Raw genomic sequence first — 12646 nt, 5'->3', positions numbered from 1 at the left:
CCCCAAAAAAAAAAAAAAAAAACATCTTGGGAAAATAACAAAATAAATTGAATTTCTATTGATTCTTCCCTACTATTTTATGAGCAATCAATGATAGTTGAGATCCTTGAATATTACTTATTTAGTCGTTGAATTAGGTTTACTTTGTCGATTATTTGCGGTATGAAAACAACAGGACTTCTATGTGTGATGCAAAATCAACACGTTACGTGATTATGTGAGAGAGAATATATTCGGAGCGATCTAAAAATGAAAGTAAGTTTTGAAAATACGGTTGCGTTAGAAATAACATCGACGAAGAGCTCATATATTCGACTATGATCCTAGAAACTTCATCGAAAATGGGGCATGCAAGTCATAAATCGCATGCCAAGGGATTTTAGGAAGGGAGATTGAAGTATTTGGGCTTTGACAACAAAGAATTTGGGCCCGAATTCACAAGAGGACGGAGGTCGGCCCAATAAAGCAATCTCTGATGGGGATAAAATCGTCAATACCCTGGTTTATGCTAGTCAATGTGGTCACCCGAAAAACCATAAACCCTAGTCCCAGTTTTTCCTCCCTCTGTCTCTCTCCATTTTCCTCCCACCGACGCTAAGCTCCGCGAGAGAGAGAGAGAAAGAGCGAGTCCCTCGCTCATGGCGCTTTACCTGCTCTACGAGTCCGCTTCTGGGTACTCCCTTTTTGAAGCTCACGGCCTCGACGAAATCGGTCAGAACACCGAGGCCGTCCGGAGCTCCGTCTCCGACTTGAATCGGTTCGGCAAGGTCGTCAAGCTTGTCGCCTTTAGCCCCTTTGAGTCCGCGCTCGATGCCCTCAATCAGTGCAACTCTGTATCCGAAGGTAAAAGCCCTCGCATGGTTAGTTAATGTGGTTTGTTTTGCTTGCAGTGCATGTCTACGTTCGTTCGTATGCAGGGAGTTTGGGTTCCTCGCTTAGCTCTCGGACTCTTGTTTGATATGTTTGCCCTTCTTCGACGGGCCGTTTTTTGGTTTGTTTCTGTTCTTGATTGGTACATTAGAAAAACTTTTCTTCATAGAAAATCTCGATATTGGTTTGTATTATCAGCCAGGTGGTTTGTCAGCTGAGCTAAACTTAAGAAATGCAATAGCGGGCATCGATCAGATTGTTAGTTCCCAGTTAATCCTATTTTGAACGATTGAATTTGTTGCCTGTCTTATCATGTTTCTTCATATTGCTAGTAGAAGAAGGCGAAATAATCATGGATGTGATGTCAAACTCTAGGTAGCATAGTAAGTGGTTGAGTATTTAGTCGTGATATAACGTGGTTGTATATTGCATCTCAGGGCTTATGACTGATGAATTGAGGAGCTTTTTGGAGCTTAATCTACCAAAAGTCAAGGATGGTAAGAAGCCCAAGTTTAGTTTAGGACTTGCTGAGCCTAAGATAGGATCTCACATCTTTGAGGAGACGAAAATCCCCTGCCAAAGTAACGAGTTTGTTCTCGAGCTTCTTCGTGGTGTCCGTCTTCATTTTGACAGATTTATCAAGGACTTGAAGGTTTGGTTTTTCTCTGTTTTCCTCCACTAAGCTCGATTTTGCGGTGTTTTTCAGTCTCTCCTGGCAAATGATGTAAAGTCTTCCTTTCTTGATGAAATGCTTCTGGGTCCTTTTTCATCTCTGTAGCATGGCGACCTGGAAAAAGCCCAACTTGGTCTAGGGCACAGTTATAGTAGGGCAAAGGTTAAATTCAATGTCAACAGAGTTGACAATATGGTTATACAAGCAATTTTTCTTTTGGACACTCTCGACAAGGATGTCAACTCGTTCTCCATGAGAGTCAGGTCTGTTGCTAAAATTTATGTAGAGAAAATTCTTTTCTAACTTATATTGCTCATCTTGATTGTTTGCAATTGGCGGCAAAAGAGGCCTTTTATTTTATGAATTTTATGTTGTCCGCAACATGAAGATTTTTGGGAAGTCTTTCCTTCTTTGAATATTCGCGGTACTTCCTGCATCCTCTTGAAAGGGTTTTTTTGTTAATTACCTTCTTCCAGAGAGTGGTATTCATGGCATTTTCCGGAACTGGTGAAGATTGTTAACGACAATTATCTATATGCCAAAGTTGCTAAGTTTATAGAGGAGAGGTCAAAGTTGTCTGACGACAAAATCCCTGGTTTGACGGACATAGTTGGGGATGAAGACAAAGCGAAGGAAATTGTAGAGGCTGCCAAGGCATCTATGGGTAGATTCCTCATATGCGCTTTGCACTTGCTTAGCCCTTGTTGGGGTTTTCATTAACTTATTGTCTATAATTCCTGCAGGACAGGAGTTGTCGCCAATTGACTTAATTAATGTCCAGCAGTTTGCACAGAGGGTTATGGACCTCTCTGAATACAGGAAGAAGCTTTATGACTATCTTGTGACAAAGATGAACGACATAGCTCCCAATCTTGCATCTTTGATTGGTGAAGTTGTCGGTGCTCGTTTGATTTCTCATGCGGGTAGTCTGACCAACTTGGCTAAGTGCCCTTCTTCAACCCTTCAGATACTTGGTGCAGAAAAAGCTCTCTTCAGGTTCATTTGTTGTCTAAAGACTTTCGTCCAACCGTCTTTTATTTGGAGGGGGATCAAGTTCTAATAGGATCTAGTTGTAAACAGCAGGAAGCTCTGCTATCACGTGGAGCTTTTCCCTCCCCTCCTTTTGGTCTTGTGACTTCAAAATGATTTGGTGGAGAGAAATATTGCTATAATGATTTTGATTCATTTTCTAATTTCCCTCTTTATCCAGGGCATTGAAGACTAGAGGAAACACACCAAAGTATGGTCTCATTTTCCATTCTTCTTTCATTGGCCGTGCATCCGCACGTAATAAGGGCCGCATGGCTCGTTATCTGGCAAACAAATGTTCAATTGCTTCCAGGATTGACTGCTTTTCTGGTGAAATTCCAAATCTTTTTGGCACTTTCTCCTGTTTCACTTCCCTATGCCTTTACAACAGGCTTTGATGAATTTGCATGATGATATGTAGAGAGAGGAACAAATGCTTTTGGTGAGAAACTTCGTGAACAAGTGGAGGAGCGACTTGACTTTTATGACAAGGGAGTTGCCCCTCGTAAGAATATTGACGTGATGAAAGCTGCCCTGGAGAATGCTCAAAACAAAGGTACCTTGTGGAGTTTTTTATTAGCAACCCCCTTCCTAAATAAGAATGAGAAGTGAGAAAAAAAAGGTAATCCAAACATCTACTAACGAAAGACTATGTCAACTCATTTTGTACCTTAAATGACTTTTTTCTTGCCACAATCTGAGATGTGATTAATTTCTTTGGTTATAAGTTGTTTTAAAGTAAATTGGTCAATATCCAGAGAAATGCTTTCCCTTGCATTGTAACTCTTGATTCTCTAGACTGCGCCACCACGACCGAAAAAAAGTTAACTCAGATTTTGAGTTGCTCGCTCATGCCTCCTGTTGCTTTTTGTAGATGTGGAGATGGAAACTGGGGAAGTGCCCTCTGAAGTTTCCACCAAAAAAAGCAAGAAAAAAAAATCGAAGTCTGCTGCAGCAGAAGATGATGAGACAATGGCTGAGCCTGTTGCAAATGGAGAAGCTTCTGAGGAACCTAAATCAGAGAAAAAGAAGAAGAAAAAGGAGAAGCGGAAATTGGAAAATGAGCTGGAGGAAGTTGCAGCAGATGGGAAATCTAATGGAACAAATGGCGTTGATGCCGACCAGGATGGGACAACCAAGAAGAAGAAGAAGAAGAAGAGCAAAGCTGAAGAAGGTGAAGATTTGCAGGCTGCAAGTGATATGAAGAAGAAAAAGAAGAAAAAGTCGAAAAGCGAGTATGAGTGACGTTTAAAATGGGCGTTTCGAGGGATGATTGGGATGATTCTCGGTCATAAATACTGCCTGCTGTGAAGTGGTAGTAGCAGCGTAGTAGTGCTAGCAAGTTGGCTGCCTTTTGAATTGTTTTGGTTGGAACCTCTGTATCTAAGTGACTTGGTTATCGAAATTTGTCTTCTTTTCAATCATGTGATTATGTGAGGTATTTGCGGCATTCGTAATTTCTTATGGCTATGCTAGTTCTACTTCTTGCTATCTAGTTCCCGAGGTGTGGTTGGCCTAGCACACGATGAATGCTCTTCCCAAGCCAACGCATGAGCTCTCAATCCAGAGCAGCGAGCAAGGCAAATTTTTTTTTTTTTTTTATCGCAGCAGCAATGGCATTTAAGACATCATTTTTACGTGCCCAGATTCGTGGAGTTCCTTTCTATACCCTGCTTATTGTCCATGCCGGAAAACATCAATGCTGTCAACACTATTTTCTGCCCGACCCGTACTGTCGTCGAAACACCCAATTTCTTCCCAACACCGTGGTTAGATCCAAGTTGAAAAAAAGGGCATAAATAATCTATGAACTTTGATTCAATATTCAATATAATTCATAAATTTTTAATTTATTCAATATGATTCTTGAATTATGACTCGATATGCAACATTATTTCTTCAACCAAAGTGTTGGAGTTCTAGCACACGAGGGAATGGACTTTCATTTTCGGGATCGCCTCGTCTTGGTACTCGACACCTAATTTTTTTTTTTTGAAATCTAGGATCCACCGGCTCCATCGGGCTTCACCCGACGTCTGGCCCGAGGGCCAACTAGTGACTATACCCGGAGGGAGACCGGTCTAGCAACCCACCGCCAGGGCCCCCACTTAAATCGCGAAACGCGGTCGGGAGATTTGAACCCTCAACCTTTCATGAGAGCAAGAATGGCTCAAGCTCAACCAACTACACCATGCGTGGATGGGTAACTCGACACCTAATTTAATATCTAAAAAAAAATAAGAAAACGTTTAATATTATGTTCTTATTAATCAAAGTTTAAGGATAATATATTGTTTTGAGATTATATTGAATATACAAAAAAATTTTAGAGATCACATTAAATAAATTAAAAATTTAAGAATTTTATTGTACGTTGGATTGAAGTTCATGAATAACGTTGAACAAATTAAAAGTCTAGAAACCCTATTGGAGGGCCGTTCATGTCATTTCTTCTAAGAAAGTAAAAGCAGATGCCAAAAGTGACTCGGTCGGCTTTCCATTGATACGTGGTTTGGTATGGTTGGTGGCTTCTTGGGGGAGGGTCTTAGATTCCTGTCGTTTTTTATTCTAGCTCTTCTTCGGCTCTCCATAACAGGAAAGAATGTCTCTTTATTGTCTCTAACTACTCTCTCTCTCTCTCTCTCTCTCTCTCTGCTCGTGCTTTCTCATTCGAGACGCAGAGAAACCCGAGTCCCGCGTCCGAGAAGCGACCGCGAGAATGGCGAGCACGAGTACGGTGAATCTGGAAGATGTGCCTTCCGTCAATCTCATGAATGAGCTCCTCCGTCGTTTGAAGTGCTCCACTAAGCCCGACAAGCGCGTCATCCTCATCGGTAGTTCGCTTTCATCCCGGCCTCGCTCTCTCATTACAAGCGTTTCTTATTGTTTTGTTAGATCACGTCTCAGTTCGCGACTGAGGTTTGATTTGTTGGAATTTGCCTTACGTTCGAAGGCTCAAATTCAATGCCGTTAAAGTTCATGAGTCACAGGCGAATGTGAGGGTTTTGGTTGGGTTTTCGTAACTGGAGGCTCTGTTGGCTCACTGAGAAAATGCAAGGATAGGGAAGAAGCATCAATCAGCGGCATATTTTGAATGAACTCGATAAGTGCACGTGTGGTTTCGCATGTTTCACTGGACAGTCGTTGTGTCGCCGGCTGCATGATTATTCAATGTTATGGTCTTCTCTGGGTGCAATCTCATGTTATTTTGAAGTACAACTTGGTAATCCGAAAGGAGGAAAAGATTTACGTGCTTCATTGTCTTGTGGGCTGAAGTCGCTGCTGTATTTGTAGCACTCATGACTATGGTTCCATCTGATTGGGCTTTTAGTGATTTCTCCTCGGCAGTTGGCATACATATTCTGTCCAGAGAACTTGTCCCAAATTTTGGTCAATCCATGGGAATGATTGTTCATGGGCTGTTGCTTCTCTATCGAAATAAAACAGAGGCCATTGGGAAATTGGTGTGCTTGAATACTTTCTCCGCCATATTTTCTCCATCAGTTCCGTTCTGCAAAACTCTAGCCAATATCGTGTTTAAGCTTTACCTATGCTTGGAATCCATTTCTAGCATATCTTGCTCCTTGATTGAACTCAACCTACATGAACTTTGATTTTTATTGTTTTTTACCAATCTAAAAGGGAACCTCAAGTTTATAGTTTCCCTACAAATTTGGACTTCACATACAGAAAGATCAATTTAGCGGTAGCGAGTATTTTGATTTTCACTAGGAGTCAGCCCTTCAGAGCTAGTTATTATGTGATAGTGTTGATTGGTGCTTAGTTACCTGCTGAATCCTAGTGTTCAGTGAACATTTGCTCTTTTCTTGTCATGTTGATTGAATGTATAGTAGGGCTTTTGAGATTTTAAAGCCGCATGTACTGCTGCACATCTTCATTCATGGACTTCATGTATTGTGTATATTCATCTACTTCGCTGTACACTCTTCTATTTTCAAAGATAATGCTGTGTCTTTATATATCTCTGCGACAGCTTCTGAGATTCGCTATTGAGATAGCCAGTAGACGCTAACAAAAAAGAAAAAGTAAAGATGGACTGAAGCACAATTTTAAGGTTCAGCCCTTGTTTATTAATCTCAAATGTTGTTCTTCTTTGACGTTGGCATCTCTTGTTTCACTTGTGCTGAAGCTCATTTTAAAGGTTGTCAATATGCAAGCAATTGTCGACGTATTAATATGGATGAGCTTTGGCATATGGTTTCTTGTGAAAATGCAGGACCTCCAGGATCTGGAAAAGGTACCCAATCACCTATCATCAAGGATGAATACTGCTTGTGCCACTTGGCTACTGGTGATATGTTAAGAGCTGCTGTTGCTGCAAAGACCCCTCTTGGTCTCAAAGCCAAAGAAGCTATGGACAAGGTAAGACTTCTTCTACATTATTTTTGGCCTCTCCACTTGGAGTCCTCTTTTTTGTTTCGATAATGTCTTACAGCAAGTTATCTGGTGTGCAAAACTGCTTTCCAGGGAGAACTCGTTTCTGATGACTTGGTTGTTAGCATTATAGATGAAGCAATGAAAAAGCCTTCATGCCGAAAAGGTTTCATTCTTGATGGATTTCCACGAACCGTAGTGCAAGCGCAGAAGGTTTTCTATTAGTTCTTTGGGTTATCAAATATGTTTTCTTTTGTACAACTCCCTATTTAGTCCCATTTTTCTCACAGGCTGCTCTATTTTTTTTTCCCTTGCGACAGCTTGATGAGATGCTAGAAAAGCAAGGTGCCAAAATTGATAAAGTTTTGAATTTTGCAATTAACGATGCAATCTTGGAGGAGAGGATAACTGGTCGGTGGATACATCCTTCGAGTGGCAGGACCTACCATACAAAATTTGCTCCTCCCAAGGTTCCAGGGGTTGATGATGTAAGCATTTTGGATGCTCAATTTTCTTTCCTCGGTTTAAAAGGTTTAGGAACCCATAAATTCCTGTACAGGATGATCTACTGTACTAAAAGAGAGGGTCTTTTCCTTCATCAGTTGTTTTGCTTCAATTATTAGATTGTTTCAAGTTAAAAGTTGATCTGTTTTTAACTCCGCCTGTATCTCACTACTTGTTTATTCTGTTGAAGGTTACCGGCGAACCTTTGATTCAGCGCAAGGATGATACTGCAGCTGTCCTCAAATCTCGACTTGAGGCTTTCCATAATCAAACTGAACCGGTACCCTATACTTTTTCCTTTTAGTGCCTTCTTCAATTTCATGTGTTAGACGTTGGACAAATAATAATTAAATCCATTTCACAAGCTCTCATCTGTTGCTTTCCCCCCTTTTCTTCCTGCCTGTTTGAAGCCAGCCATATGGCTGTTTTAGTTAAGGTAGCTTATCTGATTGGTTGGTGCACTTTGGATCCAGGTGATTGATTACTACTCCAAAAAGGGAATACTTGCAAATCTTCATGCTGAAAAACCTCCTAAGGATGTGACGGCCGAGGTTGAGAAGGTTTTGTCTTCTTGAAAAAAAATGGTGCTCCTACCTGAAAATCCAACAATTATGCTGAATTTTACAGGGTAGATATCAGAACCCTTGAGTTTCTATTACATTGTTGTATCATTGAATGTGGCGGCTGTTGTCAAATTGTTGAGGGATTTTTCTTATCGTCCTAAAGTAAAGTTGAGTACAGAATTGATCGTCTTTGGTCTTTTCTGCTGGAAATGCCAGATTAGATAAGCACTGATGACAATGAAGTAGTCCCTTGATTATGCCTTCCCTCAGAATATTGTAGACTCCATACTTCATGAACTCTCCCGTTTTTCAGTCTTTTCCTGGTTTGTGCAATATGAATTACTTATATTCAGTGGGATAGGTTATGGATGAAACATAGGGAGAGTCACGAGTTTGTCTAATGAATCAACTGAGAGCTTTTTGAATCCTGGAGACCCTCTTTTACAAAATAGCACTGTTGGCTTTGAGATGAATATATTAGCTGATGGTGGTCTAGCTTGTTATCTGAATCTATACCTGCCAAACTATTGAATACGAAGCATCCATATTTATTCTGAGACTTTTGGGGTCATCTCCTGGAATGAAATGATGATCAATTTGCACCGAGTTGTCTAAAATTGCAGCAAATTCCCTGAAAGATCATCTCTCTGTGCAGCCCCAATGCCACATAATACATTCAGACTAAATGTGGGCAATCAGTTACAGTGACAATGGTGGAATATTGGAACTCTTCAAGGAAATATCTCTAATAAACAGTGGAATGTCTCACGATATCACAACAAGATGAAACAGAATCTTCAGAACAACAGTTGAGAGCACCTGGTTAGTGCTCCTCGTCCTCATTGGTCATCTTGGAGAAAAGCCTTGTACCATCTGGCAGATGCTTTAGGAATGCGTTTGAGGTTGTCCTTATAGTCAGTGTAGTAGAGCCCAAACCTTGGTACGAAGCCCGAGGCCCATTCCCAGTTGTCTGCGAGTGACCAGTGCATGTATCCTTGCACATTCACTCCGTTCCTGCATCGCCCAAAATGATCAGTTTAAGAAGTTGTTGCTGGGCGTCAGCTTCGGGCAGAGCCAACATTAAGAGTTTAAACTAGTCGTCCTCGTAAAAATTGATCAAGCCATGGTTCTCCACACAAATGCAATCACGAATTAACGAGAACTTGGTGTGAATGCAAATAATCCAACACACTGTTAAGAAGATGCTGCTTTGCCATGGCACATAACCAAGTAGTGACGATTGGCAAATGTGATGGAATGGAGGACTTACTTCATCGCTTTAAGGAGACGTGCGAGATGCTGCTTCAAGCAATCAATCCTGTGAGGATCGTTCAGCGCATCGGCCAGTGGACGGCCCTCTACATTTGCTTCAGTAACACCTGTAATAAAACGTCTGTCCCTTAGTAAAGTATGTTCCTTCGATATGGGAGGTCCAAATATATCATTAGAAAAGCGACTCCTACCGTTCTCAGTAATGTAAATCTTTGGGTTTTGGTACTTCCGTTTTATATAGTCCAAAATTTGCACCAGACCGTCTGGATACCTATATATCCACTCGATCCCTTCAGCCTGAAAATGAAGATCCGTTTATTGTGGTAATAAGGTTCAATTGTCATCTGCTGCAATGAGGTTGTAAAAGCACAAGTACCTTTAGACCAATTGGTATGTCGTCCCTGGTTACTGAAAAAACAGAGAAGTGGGTAAAAAATAATCGATTACCATTCCTAATTGTCTCAATACATCTTTCATGATCTTGGCATGGTGAAGATATGGCTTGTCGTTACCTGTTCCCTTCACGAACGAGTCATCAGAGTAGCTAGTTGGCACTTTGCGTTCATCTTCTGGAATGTTTTGAGCATAGATTGCCGTATAGTAATTGATACCAATGAAGTCGAAAGACCCCTTCATCAACTTCTTCTCCTGTGCAGTGAAAGTGGGTAATCTGTCTTTCACCAAGCTTCTCATTGTGCTTGGATAGTCTCCATTCACCAACGGATCAATGAACCTGTCAAAAAATAAGACTTTTTGTCGAGCTTCTCCGAAAATGAACTATTGAATGGGGAATGAACTAGCACAAAATTTAGTGCCCTTTGATGAGTGAGTCGTAACATCTCTGAAATATGCCATTTAAATGCCATAAGATGAATTTGGTACTTGACGTAAAAACCATGACTAGATAGGTAACTGAGACGATGTCTTATAACCAAGAATATGCACTCGTAAAAGTTCGAATATAGACATCCGAAATCTCTTGTGTCGTAGCTCCATAAGAAGGCATAGAAATCTGATCGCATCTGCGTGTGCAGATGGAGAATGCACTCACCAACCCATAGCAAATTCCAGAGCTCTTTCTGTTGCAGCTTTATCATCTAAGCTATCCGAGTATGGCACATAATTTTTTCCGACGAGGGTAATTCCAATTTCTCCTTTTTGGTCAGCCTGCAGTAGTATATAACCATCGGGTAAGTACATTTCTGCAAGGACAGAAGCACACAAGTCCAACATTTGTGCACCGTGTTGATCGGACAGAATTTAGGCAAAAAAACTGCACTAACTTGAAGTGGTGGTTAATGGCATGCATATGGGACCTAAAATTGCGTGTCGCCTCACCTCAAATTTTTCTCTGTAGAGCCTAACAGCAGTTGCATGTGCAAGCAGATGATTGTGGGTCACGATGTAAGGCTCTGTGGAAGAGTTACCGGCGGGACAATGTGTACACCGACCCGGTGCAGCAAATCCAAGGTCGTGCCCAAAGACCGCTGTAACTAGTGGCTCATTTATGGTAATCCAGTTCTTTACCCGATCTCCATATGTCTTGAAGCAAATCTCGCAGTAGTCCCTAAAATCGTTCCTGCATATCCAAGGAAGCAACAAACTTAAACTTGTGCTTAACTGTCAAGAACTAGTCCTCAAACCATTTAATCTACAGAGGAGCTCGTGCTTACACTATGGAACGGTTCAAGAATCCGCCATACTTTGCCTGCAAGGCTTGAGGTAGGTCATTGTGCATCAATGTGACAAAAGGTTTGATGCCTGCAAGTGATCACAGAGTAAGATAAGGACAAAACTTCTTCCCAATACAGCAGTATCTCTCGGTGTTGGTGTCGTTGTCATTGTCTTACCAGATGCTACCAATTTATCTATCAAATTGTTGTAGTAATCAATACCCTGTTGGTTTATTCCACCACTGACCGTTCCTTCTGCATTGGAATTCAGAGTGGCAAGCCGACCAGCATTAGAATCTCTTCATCGGCTAATACTTCATATCTTTACATGTAATAAACAGACAGTTGGAAGAGCAAATGATTCCAGTACGGTACTTACCAGGAAGGATTCTGCTCCAGGAGATGGAGAATCGGTATGTGTTTACCCCGAGTTCCTTCAAGATTCTTACATCTTCCTGTACTCACGATGATAAATTTGTCATATACAGAAGACTGATTTGTCTCAGGTTCTACAAAGAACTGTGTTGTTGTCTATGGTTGAAAAAAAGATGGAACTCCACTCACCTTGTAACGATTATACGAGTCTATAGCAACCGATGCATTACTCCCATCTTGGATCCTGGCTGGATTTGTGAAATTCAGGGAACAAGATGAGAAAAAACTAAAAGAAGATGGTGTTCTTAGCTACAATCAAAAAGCTCTTTAGATATTGTTGGACAATCAAATTGTAAGGCGTATAGAAATATAGTGAAGGTAGAATAAAAAGTTGTCATAATAAAAGAAAAAAAGAAAGAGAGAACCAACGAGCGAACGAACAAACGAACCTCGAGTAGCATAATAGTCCCACATGCTTGGTCCCTTTCCTCCTGCTGCAGATCCTTCGATCTGTGTAATAACAAAGTTGTGGTGCTTATTACGCAGGAAAAACGAAAAAGCCACACTTGTTCTGCTGTTTAGGCAATAATAAATCATGTGATTGATCAACATGAACTCATATTTTCAAGACGTGTGAATTCAAGGTTGAAGCAAATATTCACCTGCTGAGCAGAAGAGGCGACTCCAAACAAGAAATCATTTGGGAAGTCTGACCTCTTGACAGTTGGTTCATCTATCGCTGCACAAAGACATAACATTAACATCTCCAAAGTATTCAGAAAATTGTTGAACTGCTGGTTATAATATTATATTTTCACAAGAAAAAAAAGAGGAGGAAAGATCAAGCTGTTTCCAAAATGATTAAGTACAGAACAAGGACGTTTTAGAGCATTCTTGCTCCTGTATTGTGATTAATCAACGTATGCATGCGTTTGGGCCAATCATCAAAGTAAGCCATGCATGTTAGGTGCAGAAAATCTACTCAGAGATTATCCTCTAAATTTATGTACCTGATATGTAAAGAAAAGAGAAAAAGAGAGATTCAAAGGAAACCAACCATCGGCCCCCTCTGTCGATGACACCGACAAGATCAAAACAAGTGAAACGACGACGTAGAATGCGAGTAAAAGGGTCATCGTTGGTGACGGCAATGAAGATGACATGATCAATGAAGCATTTGAAAAGAGAAATTGGGGTGGGTACAGAATTTAAACGCCAGAAAGCAATCGACAGTACTCAGAATGAGAAGGGCAACAGCCAACTTCAAAACCTACATTCCTAACATGGCAAAA

The 12646-nt window shown here is 40.9% G+C and overlaps 3 protein-coding genes across 4 annotated transcripts; 2 read left to right on the top strand and 1 right to left on the bottom strand.

The window, feature by feature from the left end:
* The first annotated feature begins 534 nt into the window (after positions 1 to 534).
* On the top strand, positions 535 to 3996 carry LOC115749460 (nucleolar protein 56-like). The gene is made up of 8 exons (XM_030686278.2): positions 535 to 843; positions 1308 to 1522; positions 1649 to 1806; positions 2020 to 2207; positions 2287 to 2539; positions 2754 to 2902; positions 2994 to 3128; positions 3447 to 3996. Exons 1-8 carry the CDS (start codon positions 639 to 641, stop codon positions 3815 to 3817), a joined length of 1674 nt encoding a protein of 557 aa, XP_030542138.1. The 5' UTR covers positions 535 to 638; the 3' UTR covers positions 3818 to 3996.
* Positions 3997 to 5140: 1144 nt separating this feature from the next.
* LOC115749617 (adenylate kinase 4) lies at positions 5141 to 8338 on the top strand. Of its 2 annotated transcripts, XM_048282479.1 has the most exons (7): positions 5141 to 5406; positions 6810 to 6955; positions 7061 to 7180; positions 7288 to 7455; positions 7662 to 7751; positions 7945 to 8083; positions 8133 to 8338. In XM_048282479.1, exons 1-6 carry the CDS (start codon positions 5292 to 5294, stop codon positions 8044 to 8046), a joined length of 741 nt encoding a protein of 246 aa, XP_048138436.1. In that variant the 5' UTR covers positions 5141 to 5291; the 3' UTR covers positions 8047 to 8083; positions 8133 to 8338. The 2 variants fall into 2 exon arrangements, with proteins under 2 accessions (XP_048138436.1, XP_030542368.1); XM_030686508.2 differs by having other exon boundaries at positions 7945 to 8338.
* Positions 8339 to 8739: 401 nt separating this feature from the next.
* LOC115749611 (beta-glucosidase 24-like) lies at positions 8740 to 12594 on the bottom strand. Its single transcript, XM_048282458.1, has 14 exons — positions 12412 to 12594; positions 12017 to 12093; positions 11804 to 11864; positions 11544 to 11602; positions 11359 to 11434; positions 11157 to 11234; positions 10980 to 11067; positions 10645 to 10885; positions 10358 to 10473; positions 9824 to 10039; positions 9683 to 9719; positions 9498 to 9603; positions 9305 to 9413; positions 8740 to 9048 (listed from the first exon to the last, which is right to left on the bottom strand). Exons 1-14 carry the CDS (start codon positions 12515 to 12517, stop codon positions 8874 to 8876), a joined length of 1545 nt encoding a protein of 514 aa, XP_048138415.1. The 5' UTR covers positions 12518 to 12594; the 3' UTR covers positions 8740 to 8873.
* Between the last annotated feature and the right edge of the window lie 52 nt (positions 12595 to 12646).

Source organism: Rhodamnia argentea, chromosome 7, assembly GCF_020921035.1.
Source record: "Rhodamnia argentea isolate NSW1041297 chromosome 7, ASM2092103v1, whole genome shotgun sequence".
Taxonomy (NCBI): domain Eukaryota; kingdom Viridiplantae; phylum Streptophyta; class Magnoliopsida; order Myrtales; family Myrtaceae; genus Rhodamnia; species Rhodamnia argentea.
This window is presented reverse-complemented; position numbering and strand designations above follow the sequence as displayed.

Excerpts from the sequence above, each read along its gene's own strand:
- LOC115749617 (XM_048282479.1), top strand. The coding sequence starts at position 5,292 with ATGGCGAGCACGAGTACGGTGAATCTGGAAGATGTGCCTTCCGTCAAT. Across the intron at positions 5,407-6,809 it reads CAAGCGCGTCATCCTCATCG|GACCTCCAGGATCTGGAAAA; the intron begins GTAGTTCGCTTT and ends GTGAAAATGCAG. Across the intron at positions 6,956-7,060 it reads CCAAAGAAGCTATGGACAAG|GGAGAACTCGTTTCTGATGA; the intron begins GTAAGACTTCTT and ends ACTGCTTTCCAG.
- LOC115749460 (XM_030686278.2), top strand. The coding sequence starts at position 639 with ATGGCGCTTTACCTGCTCTACGAGTCCGCTTCTGGGTACTCCCTTTTT. Across the intron at positions 2,540-2,753 it reads GCAGAAAAAGCTCTCTTCAG|GGCATTGAAGACTAGAGGAA; the intron begins GTTCATTTGTTG and ends CTCTTTATCCAG. Across the intron at positions 3,129-3,446 it reads GGAGAATGCTCAAAACAAAG|ATGTGGAGATGGAAACTGGG; the intron begins GTACCTTGTGGA and ends TGCTTTTTGTAG.
- LOC115749611 (XM_048282458.1), bottom strand. The coding sequence starts at position 12,517 with ATGTCATCTTCATTGCCGTCACCAACGATGACCCTTTTACTCGCATTC. Across the intron at positions 10,886-10,979 it reads TTCTTGAACCGTTCCATAGT|GAACGATTTTAGGGACTACT; the intron begins GTAAGCACGAGC and ends TTGGATATGCAG. Across the intron at positions 9,049-9,304 it reads CGTCTCCTTAAAGCGATGAA|GAACGGAGTGAATGTGCAAG; the intron begins GTAAGTCCTCCA and ends TGGGCGATGCAG.